At 38.1% G+C, this 23,539-nt stretch overlaps 3 protein-coding genes, 1 non-coding gene and 1 pseudogene across 4 annotated transcripts; 3 read left to right on the forward strand and 2 right to left on the reverse strand.

Moving 5' to 3' along the window:
• Positions 1-1,974: 1,974 nt before the first annotated feature.
• On the reverse strand, positions 1,975-4,537 carry LOC111335091 (S-phase kinase-associated protein 2). The gene is made up of 2 exons (XM_022940941.2): positions 3,837-4,537; positions 1,975-3,270 (listed from the first exon to the last, which is right to left on the reverse strand). The coding sequence occupies exons 1-2, from the start codon at positions 4,136-4,138 to the stop codon at positions 2,145-2,147; spliced, it is 1,428 nt and encodes a 475-aa protein (XP_022796676.2). The 5' UTR covers positions 4,139-4,537; the 3' UTR covers positions 1,975-2,144.
• Positions 4,538-4,672: 135 nt separating this feature from the next.
• LOC111335084 (large ribosomal subunit protein eL32) lies at positions 4,673-9,167 on the forward strand. The gene is made up of 4 exons (XM_022940931.2): positions 4,673-4,806; positions 5,411-5,505; positions 6,609-6,761; positions 8,949-9,167. The coding sequence occupies exons 2-4, from the start codon at positions 5,416-5,418 to the stop codon at positions 9,105-9,107; spliced, it is 402 nt and encodes a 133-aa protein (XP_022796666.1). The 5' UTR covers positions 4,673-4,806; positions 5,411-5,415; the 3' UTR covers positions 9,108-9,167.
• LOC148736327 (small nucleolar RNA SNORA81) lies at positions 7,949-8,161 on the forward strand. Its single transcript, XR_015999532.1, has one exon. It is a non-coding gene; the product is annotated as a small nucleolar RNA SNORA81 (small nucleolar RNA).
• A 1,376-nt stretch (positions 9,168-10,543) lies between the features above and the next one.
• LOC111335093 (dual specificity protein phosphatase 14) lies at positions 10,544-16,937 on the forward strand. The gene is made up of 5 exons (XM_022940943.2): positions 10,544-10,836; positions 11,012-11,128; positions 11,290-11,347; positions 12,199-12,383; positions 15,871-16,937. Exons 1-5 carry the CDS (start codon positions 10,698-10,700, stop codon positions 15,918-15,920), a joined length of 549 nt encoding a protein of 182 aa, XP_022796678.1. The 5' UTR covers positions 10,544-10,697; the 3' UTR covers positions 15,921-16,937.
• On the reverse strand, positions 13,600-15,146 carry LOC148736328 (uncharacterized; annotated as a pseudogene).
• Positions 16,938-23,539: the final 6,602 nt, after the last annotated feature.

The raw sequence follows: 23,539 nt of genomic DNA on the forward strand, positions 1-23,539 counted from the left end.
TAATGAATGATTGTTGTCAGTAGAATGTTTTTATTCCAGTTCGTGTGAAATGATCGGTTGGTTTTGCCGTGATGTTATTGGCTGTAAGACTCAAGTGACGTAAGTCGGTCGTGATTGGTCTGTTTCGATCTGTCGATAAAGTTAGGTCGTTCTTTTTCGGTCGTTTGTGATGTTTATGTCGTGAATGAATCGTTTGTATGGAGCGGGTAGTTGTTGACATCTGTTTAGGGGAGTCTGTTCTAAGTTAGTAAACCAGCTTTCCAGAGTAAGTCGTTGAAAATAGTCAGTGCTGTAGGTTAGGCATTGCGCAGAGTCTCAGTCAATGTTGTGGTTGGTAAGTCGATGGTGTTCAGCAATATGATTGCTGACATCACCTTTCCTCGTCGCCCGTCTGTGTTCAGTCAGTCTTGTTGTGAGGTTTCTGCCAGTCTCACCGATGTAGGAGGCTTGGCAGTCGGAACAATTGATCTTATAAAGCGTTCCCTGTCTGTTCCTCGGTTCGTCTTTGTCTTTAACGTTGGTTAGTAACTGACGTAGTGTGGTGATGGGTTTGTGGGCGACGCGGATATTGAAGGGTAGTAAGATGCGCGAGATGTTTTCAGACATGCCTTTTATGTACGGTATGGTTGCTGTAGTCGTAGGGGTTGCGGTGTCGTTTGTTTCGGTAGTGATAGTGGGTCGGTGAGTGTTTCGTCGGATGAAGTCGTTGTTGTAGTTGCTCTTTTTACAAACACGGTGAAGGTATCTGTTCTCGTCGGATAAGCTGTCTGTCGAGTCGCATACTAGTTGTGCGCGTCGTGTTAGAGTTCTGATAGTTGTAGCTTTGTGTGATGTAGGGTTGTAGGATGACTCGTCTAGTAATCTGTCGGTGTGTGTCGGTTTCCTGTAAACTGTCGTCCGTAATGAGTTGTCGTTGTGGCTTACTAGGCAGTCTAGAAAAGGAAGTTTGCCATTTTCTTCGACTTCTCTGGTAAACTGTATGTCAGTGTCTTGTTCATTAAGGTGGTGGTGGAATGCGTCAATTTCGTCGTGTCGAACGGCGGTGAAGGTGTCGTCAACGTAACGTAACCAAAGCGGTATCGTTTGTCGGCAAGTCGAAAGAGCGCGTTCCTCGATGTTCTGCATCACAATTTCTGCTATAACAACAGAAACTGGAGACCCCATGGCAGTGCCGTGTAACTGTTTGTAGTGTTTACCGTTGTACTGAAAGTAAGTAGACCTTAGGCAAATGTTTAGCAAGTCCATAATGTCGTCTGTCGGTAGCGGTAGTGGGTCGGTAGATTGTCGGATTGCAGTCTCAGTGCATTGTAATGCCAATTGAAGTGGAATACTTGTGAACAGTGATTTCACATCAAATGACACTAGTTTGTAGTCGTCAGGTATCTGAACAGTCTTGGTAGCGTTGATGAAGTCTTCAGTGGATTGTAGTTTATGTCTGGATTTGTCGGTTAGCGGTTGTAGTATTGTCGTCAGGTACTTGGATAGTTGGTATGTGGGAGAGCCACAGAAAGAAACAATAGGTCGCATCGGGAAACCAGGTTTTTGTAGTTTCGGCAAACCGTAGAGTTTCGGTGGCTGTGGTACCGAGCACCTTAGTCGATAGTACCGTTGGGTGTCAAAGGCGTTCGTTTTCTTGAGTGTCAGTAGTTTACTGTTGAGTTTACGTTGAAGTGCAGGAGTTGGGTCACGTTTGAGTTCTTCGTAGGTTCGTTTGTCGTTAACTAGTGCGTCCATTTTGTCGTGATATTCAGTTTTTTCCATAACAACAGTAACTCGTCCTTTGTCGGCTGGTAGGATGACTATGTTCTCGTCGTTTCTCAGTCGTTTCAGTGCGCGTTGTTCGTCTTTAGTCAAGTTGCTCTCATGTAGTGACGTTGATTGTATAGACCATTAACCATAGTCTATTAATAGACCAGTCGTCTATTAATGAGTAATTTTTGAAGTGTCCCCACCTTCATATTCATTTGGTTTTTCATTTGTTCATTTATTTCATAAGGTAAAATGGTTTCTTCTCGTGCTCTTTGTCAGCTTAACAGGATGCATCAGTTTTTCGTAGGGTATAAGTCATTAATATTATGCAATCTAAGAGAAACGAGGCGAAGAACTTTAAAAAACAAAAAAAATCTGCCAAACTAATACGAGTTTCAGTTCAAAGGAGTTGAGTTTTTGAGGACGCTATCCAAACACAGTTTAGCTCCAGCAAACAAAAAATGAGGTTTTCGGGATATTTCAACATCGCTTCGTTTAGTACAAGTCTTAACTTTGTCAGCAAGTTGAGCTAATTCGGTTCTTAAAGGAACATTTGTTCCTCGAATGCAAAGAACCTTCAAACGTTGGCAAGTTCTTACGAGCTCGACAAGAGCTTCTTCGACGCGATGCCTGTTTATGGCGTAAAAATTATGTAACGCCAGAGTTTCAATGCGTGGACAAAATCTTTTGATATCGGTGAATACAGTTTCAGTTTTTATCGTGGCTTGCTTTGTGATGTAAAAGTGTTTTAAGTTTCCTAAATTTTTCAGCAATGTCTCTAGCTCTTCGCAGGATGTGGTTGCGCTTCCAATACAAAGACTTGTTAAACGAGGACAACTTTCAGCGAACTTACACAGTGTCTCGCTGGTGATATTGAAGCTACTGTGAATATCGAGGATTTCGAGCTGTAGGTGGTTCGTTTGTGACATGGCGCTTACAACCTTGTCGCTGAAAGCTCTGCCCCAGCCACAAAAAGATAACTGAAGATACCGTAGTTCTGTCAATTTGGGAAGAATTTCCATCAGCCCACTCTCGCCAATTCCATAACAGTAGGAAAAGTCAAGCTCGGTCAGTCTAGCCTTACTCCAATCCGTTTTTATTATGTTGCTATTTTGCAATCTAGTGCAACTCATGAGCAGGGTTTGAAGATTTTTGCATTTGCCAATTAGACGCGGGAAAGTGGACCCCGTGACGTAGATGCATCCAGTGAGGCAAAGCGACTCTAGTTTGGGACAAGAATCTGCCAGGATGTCTATATGGGAATCTGTTAAGGAGGGGCAATTCTGGCAATGAACTACACGCAAATTGCGCAGCGATTTAAAAATTCTTTCCAGCTCTCCTGATGAATTAATATTTGCTAATCCAAGACTTTGAATACTCCTAAAGAGATGAATATGTTCTATGAAAGTGTTAGCACAAAGGCCTTCAAGAAAACGAACGTCCAGATTTTCAAGGGTTTTGAAAGAGGTCCAGCTAAGATGAAAGTCGTAATCCAAGTCTATAAAATGAGCCCCTTGAAGACTGAAAGAGAAATAAAAGTAACTGAAAATAAATCCGCTTTCATTCAACTTTACTTGAGTCATCCTGTAGCCCATACACATATCTACATTTAACTTTTCTACTATTTGCTACAAATATCTATAAGGTTTTAATTTAGCGAAATATAATTGTTGATTTCATGCAACTGAGTAAGGAAATGTGAGCAATAAATCGTTGTTGTTGTTGTAGTTGATTGGTTGATTTGCCTTCCCTTATTCGCAAACCCAGCTTAAACTGATCAGTAATTCATGAAAACCGATTTCTATAATATCATTAGCTAAAGATAACTCATCGTCTTAGCATGAAAACGGTTTATGGTTTTTATGTCAATTTTGTGTGAGTAACGAAAGTGTTTTTATCATTATTATTATTTAAAAAATCGAGTTTCCGGATGGGATTTGAACCCACGACCCTCCGTGATCTAGTGGGTTCAAATCCCATCCGGAAACTCGATTTTTTAAATTGTTTATTTTCATTTCTACACGCTCATTATTATTATTGACTGAATTATTACGGAAACGAGGACGCTGCAAATTAAAGAGACTTACCTAAGAGTTTTTAACTTGACACATTTCTTTGCTACAGTAGTTATAAAAGCAATCGTAAAGCCACATCCACTGATGTTCATCACAGAAACAAAGGGAGATACCTTCTCAATCAAAGCTATTACACTTTCTTTCTTAAGCCTCAACCCACGTAAATCCACATGTTGCCAGAGCGAATAATCCGAAGCAATTCGGTGCCAATTTTTACACACCATCCCTACGCGACCTAGATCTTTAGAAGGAAAGTTGTGAAATATGTTCAGCAAAACTGACTCTGGGAGTTTTTCAACGAGATTGGTTGCCATTTTAGCTCCTGGTAATGTTTCTCATGAGCCCGGTGTGGTGAACTAATGTATGTAATCTCTTGCGCGCGGCAGTTAGAAACAAACTATTGTGAAGTCAGCAAAGGTTTCATTTGCGCGAGCCAGGACATTGTAGTGCAAGTCAGTTGATTACGATGTGGCGTTCGTTACATTCTTTTCCGTTCCTGTGATCTGGATTTGCAAGATGCCGTGCGAGAACCGATGGATGTAAAAAATATCAATTTCTTTTCATCGATTTTCCGCGAGTTTTTAATCGATTTTCTTCTTTAAACGTAACGAATAGATTGACTTCGTCAGCGCTTACAATTTAATTGTAAGCGTTCATTTCTAAAAGCGTTTTATTCGTTTGTTAAGTCGCGCACTGAGCTTCAGAAAAAGGAGCTCTCGTTTGGATCGCATCAAAATCGCATTAGAAAGTTTGCCTCCATAATGTTTGTCTTCTGCGAAGGACTGTTCTGCTTCACACTCATTGCGGGCCTATTCTTACGTTCTTGACAAAGTTATTGTTACTAGGCACCCTACCCTCAAGCACGTAAAAGGAAAACTCATGTGGGGCTGTGTGGGTGAGCTTTGAAACGGCTCCATGATCCTTCGCGACCCCTGCAATGGCCTCTTCGCCATTTTCTTTGCTGCTCGTATCATCGAGTGAGGTGAGCGGATTTCATCTCAGCATATTTCCCTTCATTTCGAAACATCAACTGATCAAAACATATCCATTTTCTGCCGTATTTCTTGAAAATATCTTCAGTATAAATATTTTTATTGAGAGTTTGTGTTGTAATGTGAAACAACGCGAATGATGCGGGGCTTTGAAATTACAATGAAATGGAATGTACATGAAGAGAAGCCAAGTGGGTTTGGGAATTGCAGTACTTAACACTGAATCCTTCAGTTCATCCAAGGAGACAAGGAACGTGTGTCTCCTGGTCTAATCGTCGGGAATAATCACGAGGATGTTCAGTTGTTTTTCCCGACGTGTTTAGTGGGATGTCGATAGATTCCACATGACTCTGTCAGTCACTTGAAGAAAGTGCCATCTATAAGTATATATTTTTTCAAAGTTTTGTGTTTTTTCGGTTAATACTTCGTTTTTTCTGTGCCCTTCTTGCAGCACATTTTATTCTTGCTTCGCAAATTATTTCGGCAGCTCACACTCAAGCGTTTGATGATTTTTTGAAGAAGTTGACACGATTAGTACAGTATTTTAATTAAACCTAAACCTTCTATTTTATTTTATCTTATTTTCTTTCTCAGCCAAGATGGTTATGCCAGCAAATAAACCCTGCATTGTAAAAAAGAGAAAGAAGAGATTCATTAGACATCAGTCTGATCGATTTCTCCGAGTCAAGGTTTGTATAATTTCAAGTATTTTTAACCATCTTAACCCAAACACTAGCATCCATATTCTTCATACTTTTCTCTATACATTTCCTTTGGAACTGACAAGGAGAATTGGTTTATGTTTCAAAGCTTCTTAACCCCTCGACTCCCTGAACTGATTATCTTGTGACAGGCAAGTGGAGAGCTCAAACTTGTCAGGTAGAAGTTGTCATCTTGATCTAACACCAAATTCTTGCAACTAATCTACAAGAAAATGCATCGCAGCTGGAGGGGAGAATCAACAATCAGATCTTAGTTGTTAAAGGGTTTATCAGGCAATCATTTTCTTTATTCTCCTGATTCTTAATAAATGATTCAACAGCATTACTTTGAGGAGAAATTAGATGCTGGTCACTTAAAGGATTCAAAAGGTTAAGAAGCTTTTCTTGCCAGTGGGTTTGTTCACTGTAGCCAAGAATAAAGTAGTGGGTTTGAAGGGTAATTTTGATAGAAATGTTGTGTAGTTATCTCACTAGGCATTCACAAACAGGAGGTTTTGCAAGTTATGGTTTTAGAATTACCTTCCCTTTAAAAGCACCACACTCTGAACTTAAACCATAGCTTTAATTGCTACTGGCTTTGTAATGAAAGTGGTGGTCGTCCAAGGGAAGGAGAAAAACTCATTTTGTTTGGGTGAGGTGCATGTAGGACCTCTTTCTTAATGTTCTATGGTATGAACCTCAATCCAAAATGTACATCAGCTGCATGCAACAAAATACCTGCATTTTATTTATGTGCAAAGTTTCAAGTTAATAAAGAAGTTAGTACTCTGTGTGCACTTAGATTGACTCTGAAAGGTCTATAGTATGCCAATCAATCCACAAGATTAAAATTATCAATGAAGTTAAGATAGCTAAACAGATCTCTAAACCTCTTTTTAATGCCCAACCGGCTTCTTCTCTGAAACAGAAAAACTCTTGTTAGAGGTTTATGATGGTCATGGTTTCACTTTCTGAAGGCCTTAACAATCCTTGTTTCTCTATTTTTAATTTGAAATCAAGCCTGTCAGTGTTCTTTATGTTAGACATCCAAGGAAACTAAGTAATACAATAAATTGTGGTATTGCTTTTAGCCAAGCTGGCGCAAGCCCAAAGGTATTGACAACAGAGTACGTAGGAGGTTCAAGGGCCAATATTTAATGCCCAGTATTGGCTATGGCAGCAACAAGAAAACCAGACATCTGATGCCAGATGGGTTCAAGAAATTTGTCATTCACAATGTCAAGGTGAGAACTGAAATTTCTGTTGAGGATTGTACACATAGTTGGAGGAGAACAATGTAAAGTGACCACAGAATATTCTCCATATATGAATTTAAAGAAGATGAAAACAGAGACAGAAAATAGGCCAGGCCATCAAAATTTTGCATGGATGCAGTGAAATTCTTTGATCTCCATTACCTGACAAATCATTGGAACATTGATTTAAGTCCTTAAGTAGGTCTTGTAGGGGTCCTGGATAACTTGGAAAGTCCTGGAATTTTATTTTGACATTTTCCAGTCCTTACCAGAAAGTCCAAGACAAAGACTAGAATGATGAGCGGGAAAGCCGTCAAAGTCTTTTAAACTTAAGGAATAAAGTTTTCAGAATTTTTGTGTTAAAATACATGTAGGTATGTACAGGTGTAGACCACAAGGGGAATTGATTTTGAAATCTTTGAAATGAAAGAGTTAAAGGTGAAATTTATAGTCCTGAAAAAAACAGTCTTGGAAAAGTCCTTGAAATATTAAATTTTGTTCCTAAAAAAAAGGATGTGAACCCTGCTTTACTGTTATGAAGTAAATATCACTTCTCTACACTGTCTCTCATACATTTCTAATAATTATGCTCTTAGAATTTGGATTTAAATCAAACAATATCCCTTGGTTAATATTTTTTTTTTTCATTTTCTTTTTGTATGAAGATGCATTGAAATTGAAAAGAAAAATTCCTGTTTGGTTTTTCATGCGAGATTCAGAGGGGTAACCAAAGTGTAATGAATTTTGACAGAAGGTCTAATTGTTAACCCACTTTTCCAAGTCCAAGTGTATGTTAACCAGTGAATGAATAGATGAAACCTATCAGTACTTCCCAGCTGGCTAAGTTTTGGATACATTTCTTCCTTGATTTCTTAACTTTTAGTGTGCTTGAAATAGATATCTCCATTATTTCTATTTGCACAAGAAGAATAGTCAGTTGCTTTGTTTACTGATGCTATCAGGGTTCTCAAAATAAGCTGGTAATTGGCATATTTCATCACCTACTCTAAGAATCGTGCTGTTATTCTGATTCTTTATTGTTCGATTTTCCATATGGAAGCATGATGTTTTGCCACCTGTACTTTTTATCTCAAATCTTTTCGACAATTTAATGTTCAGTTAAATTTTTATGACCATGAAATAATTTTGACACCAGGCTACGTGTTTTAAGAAACCCCTTCCTTTAAAAAGCACCTCACTTTGAACTAAAACCATGATGACTTCAGATTTCATGGCCCTGCCATTAATCTGTTGTAATCACTGGAGTAGTTAGGATAGTGGTGGTTGTCCAAAGGAAGGAGAGAGAGGCAATGTTCATGGGTGAGACAGGAGAGGACCTCTTTCTTAATGTCCAGTGTTCTTGGTTCTCAATCCACGTTGCAACACTTCTTGTTTAAACAACAACAAACATATGAAACATATGTAACATGTATGAACTGCGGTTATGAGACGTATATGTGAACGATCCTTCACAGTAAAGCACTATTTGAGCAATAGTGAAAATCAGACCTGAAAAAAATTTCAGGCCTGTACGGGACTCGAACCACTGACCTCTGCGATACTAGTGCAGCGCTCTACCAATTGAGCTAACAAGCCAACTGGGAGCAGGCCATCAAATTAATTCGATATAAACCCGTAGATGATAAATCAAACAATTTGATTTATCATCTACGGGTTTATGTCGATTTAATTTGATGGCCTGCTCCCAGTTGGCTTGTTAGCTCAATTGGTAGAGCGTTGCACTAGTATCGCAGAGGTCAGTGGTTCGAATCCCGTGCAGGCCTGAAATTTTTTTCAGGTCTGATTTTCACTATTGCTCAAATAGTGCTTTACTGCGAAGGATCGTTCACATATACGACTTCTTGTTTAATTATGGTAATAATTTCTGGTCAACAATTTTTTCGTTGAGCAGAGGGGCTGATTACATGAACTAGGCTAGCGGAAGTGGATATAACTCATCAACAGATGCAGCCATGATCAAATTTTTCCTGGTTTTTGTAAGCTAAAAAGCCAACTTTTTAATCACATTACCACCATACTGCTTAATGGCAGGCGAACAACTTTCCCACTGTTGTTATCACCAGTAGTAAACAGCAGTCATCTTAGACTTTTCCATTATCTCCTTTTTTTTTTCTAAATTGTTATTTAATTAGTTTTTTGTTTTTGTTTCATCAGGAACTAGAAGTCCTGCTGATGGCCAACAAGAGCTATGCAGCTGAGATTGCTCACAATGTGTCCAGTAAGAAGAGAAAGGAGATAGTGGAGCGTGCACAACAGCTGGCCATCAAGATAACAAATGCCAATGCAAGACTACGCAGTGAAGAAAATGAGTAGATACTTAGGCATGGAGAATTTTACCGACGTGTGTAGAAATAAAGACATTGTTTGGATGTATTTGGCTGTTTGTTGACTGAGAAAGAATATCAGATGTTTGGGTTACTAGTTGATCAAGAGCTGAGCTGGGGTGGGTCCCTTTGTGGTGATTTTGTGCAAATCACTGTATGCTTTGCACTGTGCTTTTTATCTGTACTCAATTTACTAATTGTTTTTAAGATAACGGTCAATGAAACTTTGCAAACTGCTAGAGACCACACAAACCCACACATTTCCACAAAAATTGGTTACAAGAATGAGCTGGTAGTTCAAGATAACCTCTACCTAATAAGTTTGAGTGCCCCTACTACCTGTCTGCTAATGTTTGATATTATAGGGGGAAGTTACATGTTAATCACTTCCGGGAGCTGTGGAATCCCATCTAGGAAGAGTGGTAGCATTTGCATGCTCTTGGTCAGAGGAGATGGACAAAAGAGTATCCAAAAATTACATTTGCAACTTTTTCTCTGAAATACCATGTTTTGAGTTCTCACTTTCTCTGAAATACCATGTTTTGAGTTCTCACTTTCTTACTTTTCACCTCCAACTGACAGCCAAGCACAAGTGGGAAAAGCAGTGCACCTTTTTCTCCACTCTACACTGAGAACTGAGTCCTTACAGCGACGGGTCATTTTCATGATTTCTCCAACCTGTTATAAAGCATGTTTTTTACTAATAATATACATGAAAAGATTTTTCAGTTCTGATTGGTTGAGATGAATGCAGTTTTCAGTTAATTCAATGCAGAAGAGAGTTAATTCAGTGCAAAGAAAGAAACAAACCAGACATTCTGATTGGTCAGAATGATTTGTCAAGGTCAATGTCAAGGTCAATATCACTTGCAGGGTTTGAATAAATTATTTTTGCACGTGATGCGCGTGCTTTTCTTCTGCGTAGTTATGAGAAGCTACCTCGTATTTTTTCATGTATGTTATTAATAGATAATCACACGATTTTCTCGTGCAATTTGGAATAAATAAGCACTTGTAAATTTTTTCAAAGACCACAAATTGCACTTGCCCTATGGACTCATGCAATTTTGTTAGTCTTTGAAAAAATTTACTCGTGCTTATTTATTCCAAATTGCACTCGAAATCATGTGATTACCTATACTAATAGTTAAAGAGTGCAAATTTACTCAAGATTATTTGATATCATTTAAATTTTCAAAAATTTTTCCCTCAATTACATTTTATTAGGATAGTTATTGTTTTCTTTTTTTTTTTTTTTTTTTGTGATAATCTCTTGAAATAGTTGTCGCAAATGTTTTTGAGCATTTTCCTAGTTGTGTGCATGTGTCGATGGTGCCCAAATTCAAAATAAGAACAAAGTCAAAAAGTCGAGGGAAAAAAAAAAAAAATGAAGAAGTCACATGACTAGTGAGTCCCAGGTTCTGCTCTGATTACCACCGTTTTGTTTGCTTTCCAAAATATGAAGACTTCCGCCAAGGAGTGAAATCTTCTCCCTGCCTGTTGAAAATTTTCTACCAAATATGCACATGATCAGAATATTACAAATTACTTTGCGTGTGTAACTGAGGATTCTGGTGTAATGTCAGCTAGTAAGCATTGCAGCCCGCTAGATCTGGGCAACATGGCGAAAATTACCGACTATCTTTACCTAGGAGGGCTAGCTGCGGCAAAAAAGGAAGATCTGCTCAAGGAAAATGGAATAACCTGCGTCATCAGCGGTAAGAATGAGTCAAATACGAATTTAATCGAGCCTAACACCGCATTTATTTCATGACAGTATCACATTTTGCATTGGATATGGTCTGCATTCTGCAACTCGAGTTAGTACGTGTTTTCACTGACTCAATTATCCACTGAGACCTGGCCCTTCTTTTCATCTTTCATAATTTTCAGCTGCATTGGAATCTCCCGAATTGACCTATGAATCGATTACTTGCACAAGGATAAAGCTAGAAGATAACCCGACCTGCAACATCGGAATATACTTTGATTTAGTGGCCGATAAAATCGGTAAGTTGAATTAGATTTTATTCCATGCACGCCTATCCTCTCACTCCAAGCTGCGATCTTACATATTTCATTTGTGCGACAAACTCTCTTGTTGTTTTACTTATTGATGGGAAAGGTTTGTTGACCAAAAGTTTTGTTCTTCAATTTTGCTGATGATATAGAAAAGGTTCGACGAGAAAGAGGAAAGGTTCTTGTCCACTGCATTGCAGGAATAAGCAGGTGAATTTTTTTTTCACTGAAGTATTAAGTTTCAAGGCGGATTGGGGGAAGCAGGAGTGAAGGGGGTGAATCTTCTTGATGACCCCAGGATGGCTGCTTCTTCACCTTCTTATGCCATTTTGGACAGTTTCGTTTGTTTTCTTTTGTTTACTTCGTTTGCTTTTGTCTGTATGTTTGTGTGCATTTTCTTGCTTTGATTTGTTTGTTTTGGTCTCTATCTAGTTATTTTCAGTTTGGTTTTCATTTTGTATTCTGTTTGCTGTTGTTGTTGTTTCCTTTTTGTTTGTTTGCTATTTGTTATAACTGAAGTTCAGTCATTACAAATTACTTATTGTGGTCAGAAAAGACTTCTTACTCCATCTTTAGCCCTAAAATTGTATTTGTGAAAATAAAAAATAATCAATCTACATCCATGCAGAAATTATAATAGTATTATTTTCATAACCATTATTATTATTCTTGTTGTTATTATTTTAACTATAATTGTAACTTGATATACTTTAATTTTGTATCATTATAAGGTGACTTCTAATATGCCAAAATTTAGCTCTTTTTAATTCATTAATAAATTCTATAAAATGATGTATTTTTAATGTTAGTAACAGGTATTACTTCGTAATGTAGTTAATATAAAGTTTTTCCCTTTAGTTAGTAAATTTCTAAATTTTTTCTACATGCACATGTTTGATCAAGTTTTTTTTAACTCTTCTATGTTTATATGTATAAATAAACTCACTTACTTACTGTTACTTACTGAGAATACATGTATGTGAAAGGGTGTGGTATGCACGAATTCAACCGACAATAAACCACAATCTTTCCTAGTTGGTACATGTACATTTATTTTTCAGATCAGCAACTTTGGTATTGGCTTACTTGATGAAATATCAAAAGATGAGGCTGTTTGATGCTCATGCACACGTCCACAAAAAGAGACGTCTTGTCCGACCAAATAATGGATTCTGGAAATATCTAGTGGAGTATGAGAACAAGCTGTTTCAGAAAAACACAATCAATATGGTGGAATCCAAATTTGGTGTGTATGAATTAATTGAAAAATTAAACGAGACTTACCTGTAAGTTGAAGTTTGATTGGAATTCTATTGAGTCATCAAACTGCACCAAGGGATCACATGAGATAGCTAGACGCATGCGCATAACCAGTATTTACAGCTGAATGTGACAGTCTGATCACCTTGAAGTAGATTATATAAGAACTGTAATGTCAATAGCATTACAAATAAATGGGTGGGTAAAATCAAATGTAAGTATGATTTGTTGCCCAAGGGTGGGCATGTGATCCCTTGGTGCAGTTTGATGACTCGATAGAATTCCAATCAAACTTCAACTTACAGGTAAGTCTCGTTTAATTTTTCAATTCTATCTCGTCATCACTGCCCCAGGGATCCCATGAGATTTCAAAGCCAAGACAGTCACATGAGGAACAAACACTGAATGATGAATCACTATAATCAGTTTATTAACTGAAACGTAGTAAGTCAAACAGATTTATATGACAAATATCAACTGAGGGTATAAGTATCATCTGTTGTCAGGGTCATGTCAGGGTTAGGCTGAACAATCTTCTTAAAAGAAGAGTCCACATTATTTATCCACCAAGACAAATCTACTTTGGCATCCTTAGACAAATATAATGGCCCATCATAATTACCCTTGCTAGCCTGCTGTGCAAGGACCTTATTCTTTTCTAGATTCCTGTAATACAATTCTCCAAATTGCACTGCAGGTAGACTTGAGACTATCAAGCCAATGACGTGGGCAGTTTCTCTGATGTTCACCTCAGTTTTGAGTAGTAAATTCTGACAGGCTATACGTACGCATGCAGCTTTGGCAGGGGGAAGTCTAATTGTCATAAGAATACTGCTAAGTAAAAACCCAAGAAATTCTATTTTTTGTGTGGGAAAAAAAACTGATTTCACAGGATGAATTAGGAATCCCAGGTTTTGGAATGTGTCAGTTGTGTCCTGGACATTCCTCTTACAAGCAGCATAGTCATATCCTAATAAGAAAGAGTCATCTATGTGCCCCATGCAAAGATGGCTCATTAATCTGATATGAGAGTAAACAGGTTTTAAAATTTTTGTGAACAGCCTGGGGGCACAAGCAAGGCCATTGGGTAGGCATGTGTATTCATAATAACTCCCTTACCACTCAAATTTTAAATATTTCCTGTCCTCTTTAGCAACAGGGACAGAATAGTATGCATCCTTTAGGTCAACTGAAGCCATAAAGCACCCCGGACGCATGAGTTTAAGAGCTGTTTGTATAGTGTCCATTTTGAAATGGTGGTACGAGACAAATTCATTGAGAGGTTTGAGATTTAAAATCATTCTGTAGCTACCATCTTTTTTAGGCCGCACAAATATAGTTGAGAGGAAGTCCCCCTCTACATATTCAGTTTGTTCCAAAACTCCTTTACGGAGAAGTGTAGATATTTCTTCACTTATTATCTCCCTTTCACCAGGTGAGAAGTGGATTTGTTTTGGTGGGTGAGGTTGGACAGGGGTATTAGCTTCAAACTCAATATGGTAGTGCTTTATGGCATCAATTATGACTTGGTCATTTGTCAAAGATTCCCAGGAACCAACATGGTCGTTCAGCTGTCCTGCTGAAAAAATACGGACCATTTGATGCAAATAATCCCCATCCATAAATGATTTAGGATGTGTCCTCACCTGGTTATCATTTAATCTTTGTTGTTGGATTGGCTGGGTTTTTTAGGGGCACTCTTGTGTCCCCGGCTGTACCCTAAAAAAGGGCGTGTCTGAGATGTTTTCTGGCCAGTAGATGTCTGGTGGTATGGTTTGAAATTTGAGCGTCGAAATTTCTGCCTCCCAGCCTTTAGATAGTTATGGCTGGATGTGCGGGTGTCAGAGGTCCTCTGCATCTGCTGGCCCGCCTTCTTTGCATCTGCCATATCCTTTAGATGTTTTGACAAATCGTCCCCAAATAGCTTTGTAGAGGGCTTGATGTCCTCTTTGCATAACCTTGTGAAAGGGGGGTTGAGGTCGGGCTTGATTAGCTCTCGTCGTTTCTTATTAAGTTTATAGTTGGCATTAGCCACAAGGGCAATGCTGTCCATGACCTGGTCCAGGACCTGACGGACGTTAGTGGGTTTGCCAGTTTGAAGGTCTTTTACCAACTGGTCCCCCAAAATCGACAGGGATGATAAACCCTGAACAAGCAATTCTTGCACCTTCTGAAAAGCAAGGTCAACTGTTCTGCTCCTCCTGGAAAGCAGATCCCAAACCTACTCGTTAACTGTTGTAGTACACAGGAACTTACAGTTTTCTGGTAGAGGGTATTTATCAACTCTTTCCTTCACCGTTTCTGGTGAAAGACCTCCAGAGGCCATATTATCAATTAGACTGGCAACCTTCTCTGTTATGGCAGGAGATTTATCGTTGGTCTGTACAAATGCCTGAGTCAGGCTTTCGAGGACATCATTCTGCTTTTCTGAGTCAGAGCCAGCAGATTCTTTCACCACGAAAAAGTCGCTCGGGTCGAGCACATTATTTAATGTGGCAGTAATATTTAGTTTTGTATTGCTCATGTTTGAGTCTTCCTTTTCTGCCTCCTCATCTGATTCGGGACGAAGGAGGATGTCGTCTTTAAGACTGGTGAGCATCGCTGTCTGCTTTTCTGAAGCTTTGGTCAATTGTGCCAAAGTATCGTTAAGTCCTCTGAGGATCGCCGCCATGGTGTTCTGTGAAGGTTGGTCTACAGCATCGTTCGAGCACTGAATATCGGGTTCCAAACCTGGTGTAGTCATTCTAGGTGTTTTCTACCCAGTGATCTTATTGCAGACCCAATCTTAAGAAACTTGAAGGTAAAAAGAGAAGATTTTCTTCGTATGAGTAGTCACCGTGCTAAACTGATTTGCGTGCGAAAAGCACTGGTTATGCGCATGCGTCTAGCTATCTCATGGGATCCCTGGGGCAGTGATGACGAGATAGAATTACCAAAGACTATTTGTAAGGCTTCTAAGCATGTTATTTACAGCTATTTGGATCTCTGCATTATATGGGTGGCCTGATATATAACTGATCAGACAATTATTTGCTCCAATTGGTTTTCTCATCAACTTGTTGTGTTGACAACTGCTGTCAAAATTTACCAATCAGAGAGGATTCTCCCCTATAGCTGCTACACATTTCCTTGTAAATTAGTTACAAGAATTTGGTGTTTGATGAAAAAACTTCTACCTGATAAATTTGAGTATTCTCATTACATGTATCTGTTAGCTTGAAAATGTTTGAATATTTTGGAGAGAAGTTACATGCTGATCACTGACTTGTGAGAATTAAAGCATTATTCATTGATGCAGGGTATACTTGAGTTTTTAAACTCCACAAATTTCAAATGTGATCCTTATAAACAAACCTGAATATTTTGTTGCTGAGTAAGCAAGTTTTATATAATCTCAGTGTTAAAGGAACCATTATGTTATGATTATTTCAGCCTTTATTGGGTTAATATTGTGGTGATATATTCTTCATCAGGTTTAATACCCAATATCTATGAAGATGAAATGAAGAACTTGGTTTGGTGACAAATGCAGAAGTTGATTTTGAAAACTGGAAAGGAAGTGGAGAGAATATGATTAGGGGGGTCCCTTATCCTTTCTATGAGAAGTGTGATTGGGCAATTTGTTTTCTCTTGAATCTTGATCTTAATTTGTTTTTTCTTCGTGAATGGTGATTTAATATTATAAGATCTTTTCATGTCCCCAGAATAAAGTTTATATTAAATGAAGAGCCGAATTGAACGTGATTTATGAACCATTTTGTTTTGCATGATGAAAATTTAGAATGTGGACTTCACATGGATCGATAAAAGTCATAAAACAGACCACTAATGATTCTTGAATAAATGAAATAAGATACTATTATAAGGTAAGAAAAAAGTGAAAAGTGAAAATATTAATTTGTGAATTTTTTTTTCAATTTTTATGGGAAATGTGATGTTTCTAATATTTCATGAATGTGAAGAAAATAAGTGAGATACATGAAAAGGCCAAATATTCTTAAGTGAATGAGTTTTACAAAGGGGTATAGGGAACCCTTGATTAGAGTGTTTCAAATTGATTTTGTTCAGAATAACCCTGGTACCCTAATTTAAGTAAAAATGTATTGTTGTGAACCTAACTTTTCTCTATCAATTATTGATTTGGAGTCGTCTGCATTCTCAAAGTTTCCCAGAAAATCATTCTTGTCTTTAGATTACAATGGTCAAATCTATACAGTTTCCTGGTTTAAAAAAGAAAAAAAAAAAAAAAAAAAGAAGCAAGAAATAACTTAACAGCTCAAAAGCCACAGCCATTGCGGCTTATGTAATAATACACAAGGAGGGGGAGTACCCCCTTCCAAAATCTAGGCCAGATGCAAAAAATTTTATTATCGTATCAAACACATTTCCATGTATGCATGAGAATGTGTATAAAACTAGTTTTATATGGTAGAGCTTTATGAAAATTTTATGATACATTTGTGATTGGACATTCAATAATTATTTTATTCTGTATAAAGAAACATTGGCTTAATAAAGACTGGTACAGGCTATACTTTTACTCTGTTCTCAATTCACTATACAGTAATAAAATTCCATTCTTGTTGTATTTGATGGAATTGAGTGGTTTATATTTTTAGAGAGGCATAAAGTTGTTTTTTGGAAAGGCTGGAAAGGGAACCAATGACAGAGTTTAGGTTTTTAGGTACAAGTCCCACCTATACCTCACATAATGAAAATCTCTGGCTCGGGTAAAGCCGGTAAAGGAAACAGGTTGCCTCTTCTGCTAGGTCAAGCATTCTGCAGGCTTGAAGACTCTCCTCACTAGCATAGGCTTGGTTGCTGTGTGCTTGTAGTTGTAATGCAATACTGTCTCAAGACTGCCCCCCATCAGTAAATGATCTCTTCTGGTAACTTTAGGGACTTATTCCACAATTATGAAAAGTTCTTTGTCGAGTAGTGGATGTCTGATGTAAAATCTGTAAAGCAAGCAGTCTTGCAAGGTTGGAATTTAATGCATCAACATCGAAGGATAAGGACAGGGCAAGGGCAGGCCTGGGGCGAGGGTAAAAGATATCCTATATGGAGGTGTGTCATTGGTTAGGGTGGGGGGCAGGGGGTGAAGGCGTGTGACTGGTTGGGGTGGGGAGGAAGGGGGTGAAGGAATAACATTCTGTCGACTCAAGAAGGAAAGAAAAAAAAAAGAAGAGGAGGAACATTTTCCTTTAGTGCATTAACATTTTATATTCCTTTATACAAAGATGCTTTAAACAGTGGTGGATCCATACCTTGAGCTAAGGAGGAGCCGTTTTTTAAAAGCCAATCAGGAATAGGTGGCATCTAAAAGTTTGAAACTTCAGTGGTTAAATGCCGTTTTGTATAAAAAAAAGACCCGAGGGCATATTTTGTATTTGTATTTTATTTTATCAATTTTTTTTGCTTCAAAATTTCTGTAAAACCCTTACGATTCGAAGATTCAAAACAACCTTTTCTCTTGCACTCTTTCCCCAGCGGCTTATATACTTTCCTTAATTTATAACAAACAAGCCGTCTTCAATTTAAATAAAGGAGGCAAGTTTAATTTCTAAAGAAACTGCGGTGCTACGTCGGTGGAAGTAACATGGTAATTTGGGTTTTATCAACTGAGTTGATAAATGTAATTTGGACACCGTAAAGAGTTTCAAAGCTGACGTTTCGAGCGTTAGCCCTTCGTCTTTCGCTCTTACAAAGGGCTAACGCTCGAAACGTCAGCTTTGAAACTCTTTACAGTGGCTAAATTACGTTTTCATTTTAACCCTCGTTACGGCGACATCAAATTCCAATTTAGCTCATTTTCATCCAAAGAACGTGTTACTTGACCAGCACAGAAAAAATTTAATCTCGTACGTAAATAACAACAAAATCGTGTTGACTTGGTGAGATAATTAACGTTAAAGAGCGCGTATTAGTGAAGGCGCAGTTTGGACGAACTGAGTAGCTTTAAATTTTCTTTCAGTTTAACGGTAACTGTTCACTTTGTGACTTATTCCTCAGACCTCATGCTTCCACTTTGTTGATTTTCTTCATGTTAACATTATGTTTGGTGGCTGTACGTATCACTGCTGCCAAGAGAAAGCGGGCTTTTTAACAGCCAAGATGAGTTTTGTCAAAACGTTGGAGGGAAAAAGCCCCCGAGCTGATCACACATCGTCGGGTCATCGATTCACTCGATCCGAATTCCATATTAAATCACCCTAAACTTGGGCCGTTGGGATAGTCTGTTAACGAAAGACTCGATGGTTCTACAAGTTTTCTAGATTTCCAGGTAACGGTCAAAGTAATTATCGATTATTGGAAAGTGGCAGCATAACAGACCTTATATCGAAAGAGTAGCAAATAATTGTGAATGAGCATGAATTGGTAAGAAGTGTCACCCCTAACTTTATTATTTTTTTAAAAAAATAGTAATCAAACTTTAATAAAACTCAAAGCAAATAACTATTTACAAGTTAAAAGTAAAAACGACCTAATAGTAGTTCCGATTTCAATTAAAATCCTATTTACAATCTAATCCTTTTCATCATCATCATCAATATTATTATTGTCGATGCTAAAATAAAAATGCGTCTTTATTGTTCAAGAGATAAAATTACACTAGCCCTAGAATATTAATCATGATAATTTAATAAATTCACAAAAAGGTAGAAACAAATAAAAAAAGAGTAGGTATATATAAAAACTTGTCCAGCATCGACTCTGGCTTTTACTTTCAAGATGTTGGCCTGCCTTCCTACCACTACCCCGTTATATTTGACATCGCCGCTTCTTTTAGGCTCAGGAATTTTGATCTAAGATTACGCTTCGATTTTTCGAAAGCAAACCTTGAAATTTTGAATAATTATCTTGCATTGTTGCCTGTTGGCTGCGGTGTAAACAATATCAAGTCCCAAGAGGAACTGGACATGCACTGGGACTTTTGGTGCGATCTTGTTATTTCAACCATCAATGATTCTATTCCTAAAGTGAAATGTCGTAATCCTAATTTTCCACCTTGGATTTCCAAAGATCTATCCAAAGCAATTAAGAAAAAGAAAAATCTATGGAAAAAAGTCAGAAAGTCCACTGATGCTTCTCTTCGCGAAAAATTCCGTAGAGAGCGTCAAAGAATCAAGAACTGGACTCGTGCCGAGAGAATCGTAAACACTTTATTCGCGACGTTGCTAACGAGGCCTATTCTAACCCAAGGGAATTTTGGTCAGTTTTTTCCGTCAAGAATCGTAAAAATTCCATTCCTGACACCATATTTTACGAAGGCATGGAATCCAGCACTGATTGCGCCAAAGCTGAATCGTCTCTTCGTTTTTTCCAATCCGTCTACTCTGACCATGGCTCATGTACTTCCCCTTCAGTGGTCGGAAGAAATCCTCTAATAACTGAATCTTTCAATTTGATCGAAGTATCAACCTTTGAAGTTACTACACTGTTACAAGAGCTAGACTGTTCTAAAGCTCCTGGTCCTGACAATATTCCTACTGTTGCCTTGAAAAAATGTACCTCAGCCTTGGCTCCATCCATCACAGCCCTTTTCAATTGTTCCTTCGCTAATGGATACTTCCCCTCAGCTTGGAAAAACGCAAACATATGCCCTGTCCATAAGAGAGATAGCAAGGCAGACGTAGCCAATTATCGTCCTATTTCATTCTGTCCATCCTGTCCGAGATTCAAGAAAAGTGTGTCCTGGTCCGTCTTCTCCCACACATATGTGAAGCCCTGTTTCCTATGCAACATGGTTTCATCAAAGGACTTTCATGTACCACTCAACTGCTTCAAGTCTTAATTTTTATGAAGTAGGCAGTAATCTCGACAAAGGATTGGAAACTGACATCATTTGCCTTGATTTCTCAAAAGCTTTTGACTCCGCTTGCCACCAAAATCTTCTGTCAAAGCTTCGGGGTTGACGACCCTCTACTTAAATGGTTTGAGAGCTACTTAACTGTATTAGGAAGCAACGTGTAGTGATCAATGGCTCCTAATCCTCCTGGTCTGAAGTAAAATCTGGCGTCGTTGAAGGCTCGATCCTTGGACCTGTTCTTTTTTTAATGTTTGTGAACGACATGCCTAAAGTCCTCCGCTCAACTAAACTTGCGATGTTCGCGGACGATTCAAAGTGCTTTAAAGTGATCACATCAATTAATTACTGCTCTGCACTACAAACTGATCTGTCAGCACTTAACTCTTGGTCTGCCGAAAACGAAATCTACTCTCAGCCACCTAAGTGTCACAGCTTACGAATCACTAGAAGGAAAGCAGGTCCTGCTAGAGTCTACACCCTTAATGGTATCAACGTGGAAGTGGTAACTAAAGAAAAAGATCTTGGTATCACGATCACAAAAGATCTAACCTGCAACCATCATTTAACAGCAATTGTCTCGAAAGCCAACAGAAAGATGGAATTCATCAAAAGGAACTGCTTTTCCTTACTGAACACTAAGACATTAAGTTTTTTTATATACATCTTTAGTGCGTTGTTATTTCTGTTACGCATCTCAGGTGTGGGCCCCTCAATCCATAGTCTAAGACCTTAAGTTAGTTGAAAAGACTCAAAGACGTGCTACCAAGTTTATTTGCAAATCAGACACCTTTAGTTATAAGGATAGGTTACTGCGGCTAAAGTTATTACCACTTAATTATTGGCTCGAGTACCTCGACCTAGTTTTTTTCTTTAAATGCATGTCCTGGTGATATTAACTTAAACATTCACAATTACATTCAGTACTGCATAAGCAAATCCCGCCGTGGCAGCTCAGGCATTTATCTTAATACGCCGCCTTTCAAAACTTGTTTGTTTCGCGATTCCTTTTTCAACCGTCTAGCTAATTTATGGAACGCCATTCCCGATACTATTAAGTCACAGGCTTCCATTTCTTCTTTAAAAATAAGTTAAATTATTTCTTCTTTGAAAGGCTTAAATTGGTATTTGATGGAGAAAACATTCTTTCATATAAGTTAATTTGTCCTAAATGTCGTAGAGTTAATCGTATGAATATTTGTAGTTGCCAATTGTTGTTACTTTTTCTCTTCTCTTATGTAAAAAGAAAAATAAATAAATAAATATTTTAATGGGTACTTTGGGTTCGGATTGGTTTTCCACTTTTCTCTTTCATACTTGGGGTTGGGATTGGGTGTTGATATTTCATAGGGGACCTAGAGTCCTATTATATTATCACCTGCCCTCGGGCGAATCATTAAATAAATAAATAAATAAATGTTACAATCGTATACTCTACCAGATGATCATAAAAAAGTGGCGAGTCTTGTGCGTACTTAAACCTCACTCTATTTTCAATTTAGAGGTCAAATGTTCCCCCGGCTGAGCAGAAATAAGAAGCTGGGTCTATTCTCGTGAGGATTCAAGTTAAACCTCACTCTATTTAAATTTAAATTTCAAATACTCAGCAAACTGAGGTGGGAAGTACTACATGGTTGAATCTCTTGAGGATTCAAACGCCATATCTAACAATTTTCAGGTCAGTGGATATTCTGCCTGCTAATCGCCTTAACGCTACAACTCGCAAAGGTCTCCTATTCATTTTGCTATTTAGCATGGTGTCGTGTTTGTCTTTTGAGTTTGTTATCAACAGGTTATATAGCTGTAGCTCTTGGTTTCATGGAATCAAACGGTGTTTTGGACCCAATAACAGAGCTTTACCTGCAAAGAAAACAGCTTAGGTGCTCTGGTAAGAGTTGAATTATGTCTATTTTTCACTGACTATGTATGATGTTAACAAATTGAACTCTAAGTGACATGAATCTTTGATGCTGCATACAGCGAAGATATTAGTTGAAACCGAAATTTGGAGAACAAACAGAAGAAAAATTCTTGTTTGCGAAACATTGTTCCGAAAACAAACCAAAACAAAAGAAATATTTGAACGAGATACTTCTTTATTGCAATTTAAAGTAGATAAAAACTCCACTTACTAGTACTGATCATTTATTTCAAATGGTGTTCTTTTTCAGTTTGGGGAGTTTGTTTTAGCGATTTTCAACTAAAACACAGCGGAAAAGTTGAACAGAAGTGAGCAAAGGTAAAAATCTAGTATGCTAGGCTGACGAAAGACGAATTAAGAGTCATTAACAAAGAGAAATGTTGAGATTGAAAAAAAGGAGACAAAACAAAAAACATTAGGACAGAGGCTGATGTATTGTTTGGGTCTGAGACTATGAAACGATCAGAGTTCCCTTGTGAGGATTCGAATCTCACGTACTCAGCCTGATGATAAAGAGATCCCAGCTGGGTGGAGAGTTTCGTGCGCCCCACTCGGTGCTTGTTTACTTTCACGTCCCGAGGAGAGGTGCAGTGCAGATTACCCATACTTCGGTCTCACCCTCTAGTACCTTGGCAATAATAGGCTCGAATCCATTTTGTTTTTTTCCTTTTTTCCTTTTTTTTTCGATACGAGCTATGAGTCGTTAAATAGGTCTCAAACCCGGAGGTAAGACAAGTCGGTTGTCGGCTGTAACCACCAGAGGACTGTGTCTATATTCAAGCGGGGATTGCATTTATTCTTTTCCCAAGCACCCTTGACTTCAAAGTCAGGAATACAAAAAAACTAGATCGACTCTTGTGAGGATTCAAACCCTACTCTATAAAATTTCCCAATCAAATGCTCTAACATCTGAGCAGAAGCCTCAAATTTTTCAATTTTAATATCATGCTCTACCATCTAATGGCTCGAGTTTGGTGTGAATTCAAACCTCACCCTCTTTTAATTTTGCAATGGAATGCTCTACCAGATGAGCATATGAAAGTGGCGAGTCTTGTGTGGACTCAAACCTCACTCTATTATTTTCAATCTAAACGTCAAACTAAGCAGAAATGAGAAGCTGGGTCAACTCTCGTGAGGATTCAAACCTCATTCTATTTAAATTTAAATTTTAAAAGCCCAACCAACTGGGCAGGGAAAATACTATATGAGTCGAATCTCTGGTGGATTTAAAGTTCATATCTACAAATTTTCCTGTCTGATATTTAGCTGCTGATCGATCTAAACCTACAACTCGTGAAGTTTTCGTTATCATTTTGCTATTTTGCTAGTCTTTTGAGTTTGTTATCAACAGGTTATATCCAGTCAAACTGTGTTTTGGAAAGCAGCCCAAGTGCTCAGGCAAGAGTTGCATGCA

Source organism: Stylophora pistillata, chromosome 3 (genome assembly GCF_964205215.1).
Source record: "Stylophora pistillata chromosome 3, jaStyPist1.2, whole genome shotgun sequence".
Lineage (NCBI taxonomy): Eukaryota > Metazoa > Cnidaria > Anthozoa > Scleractinia > Pocilloporidae > Stylophora > Stylophora pistillata.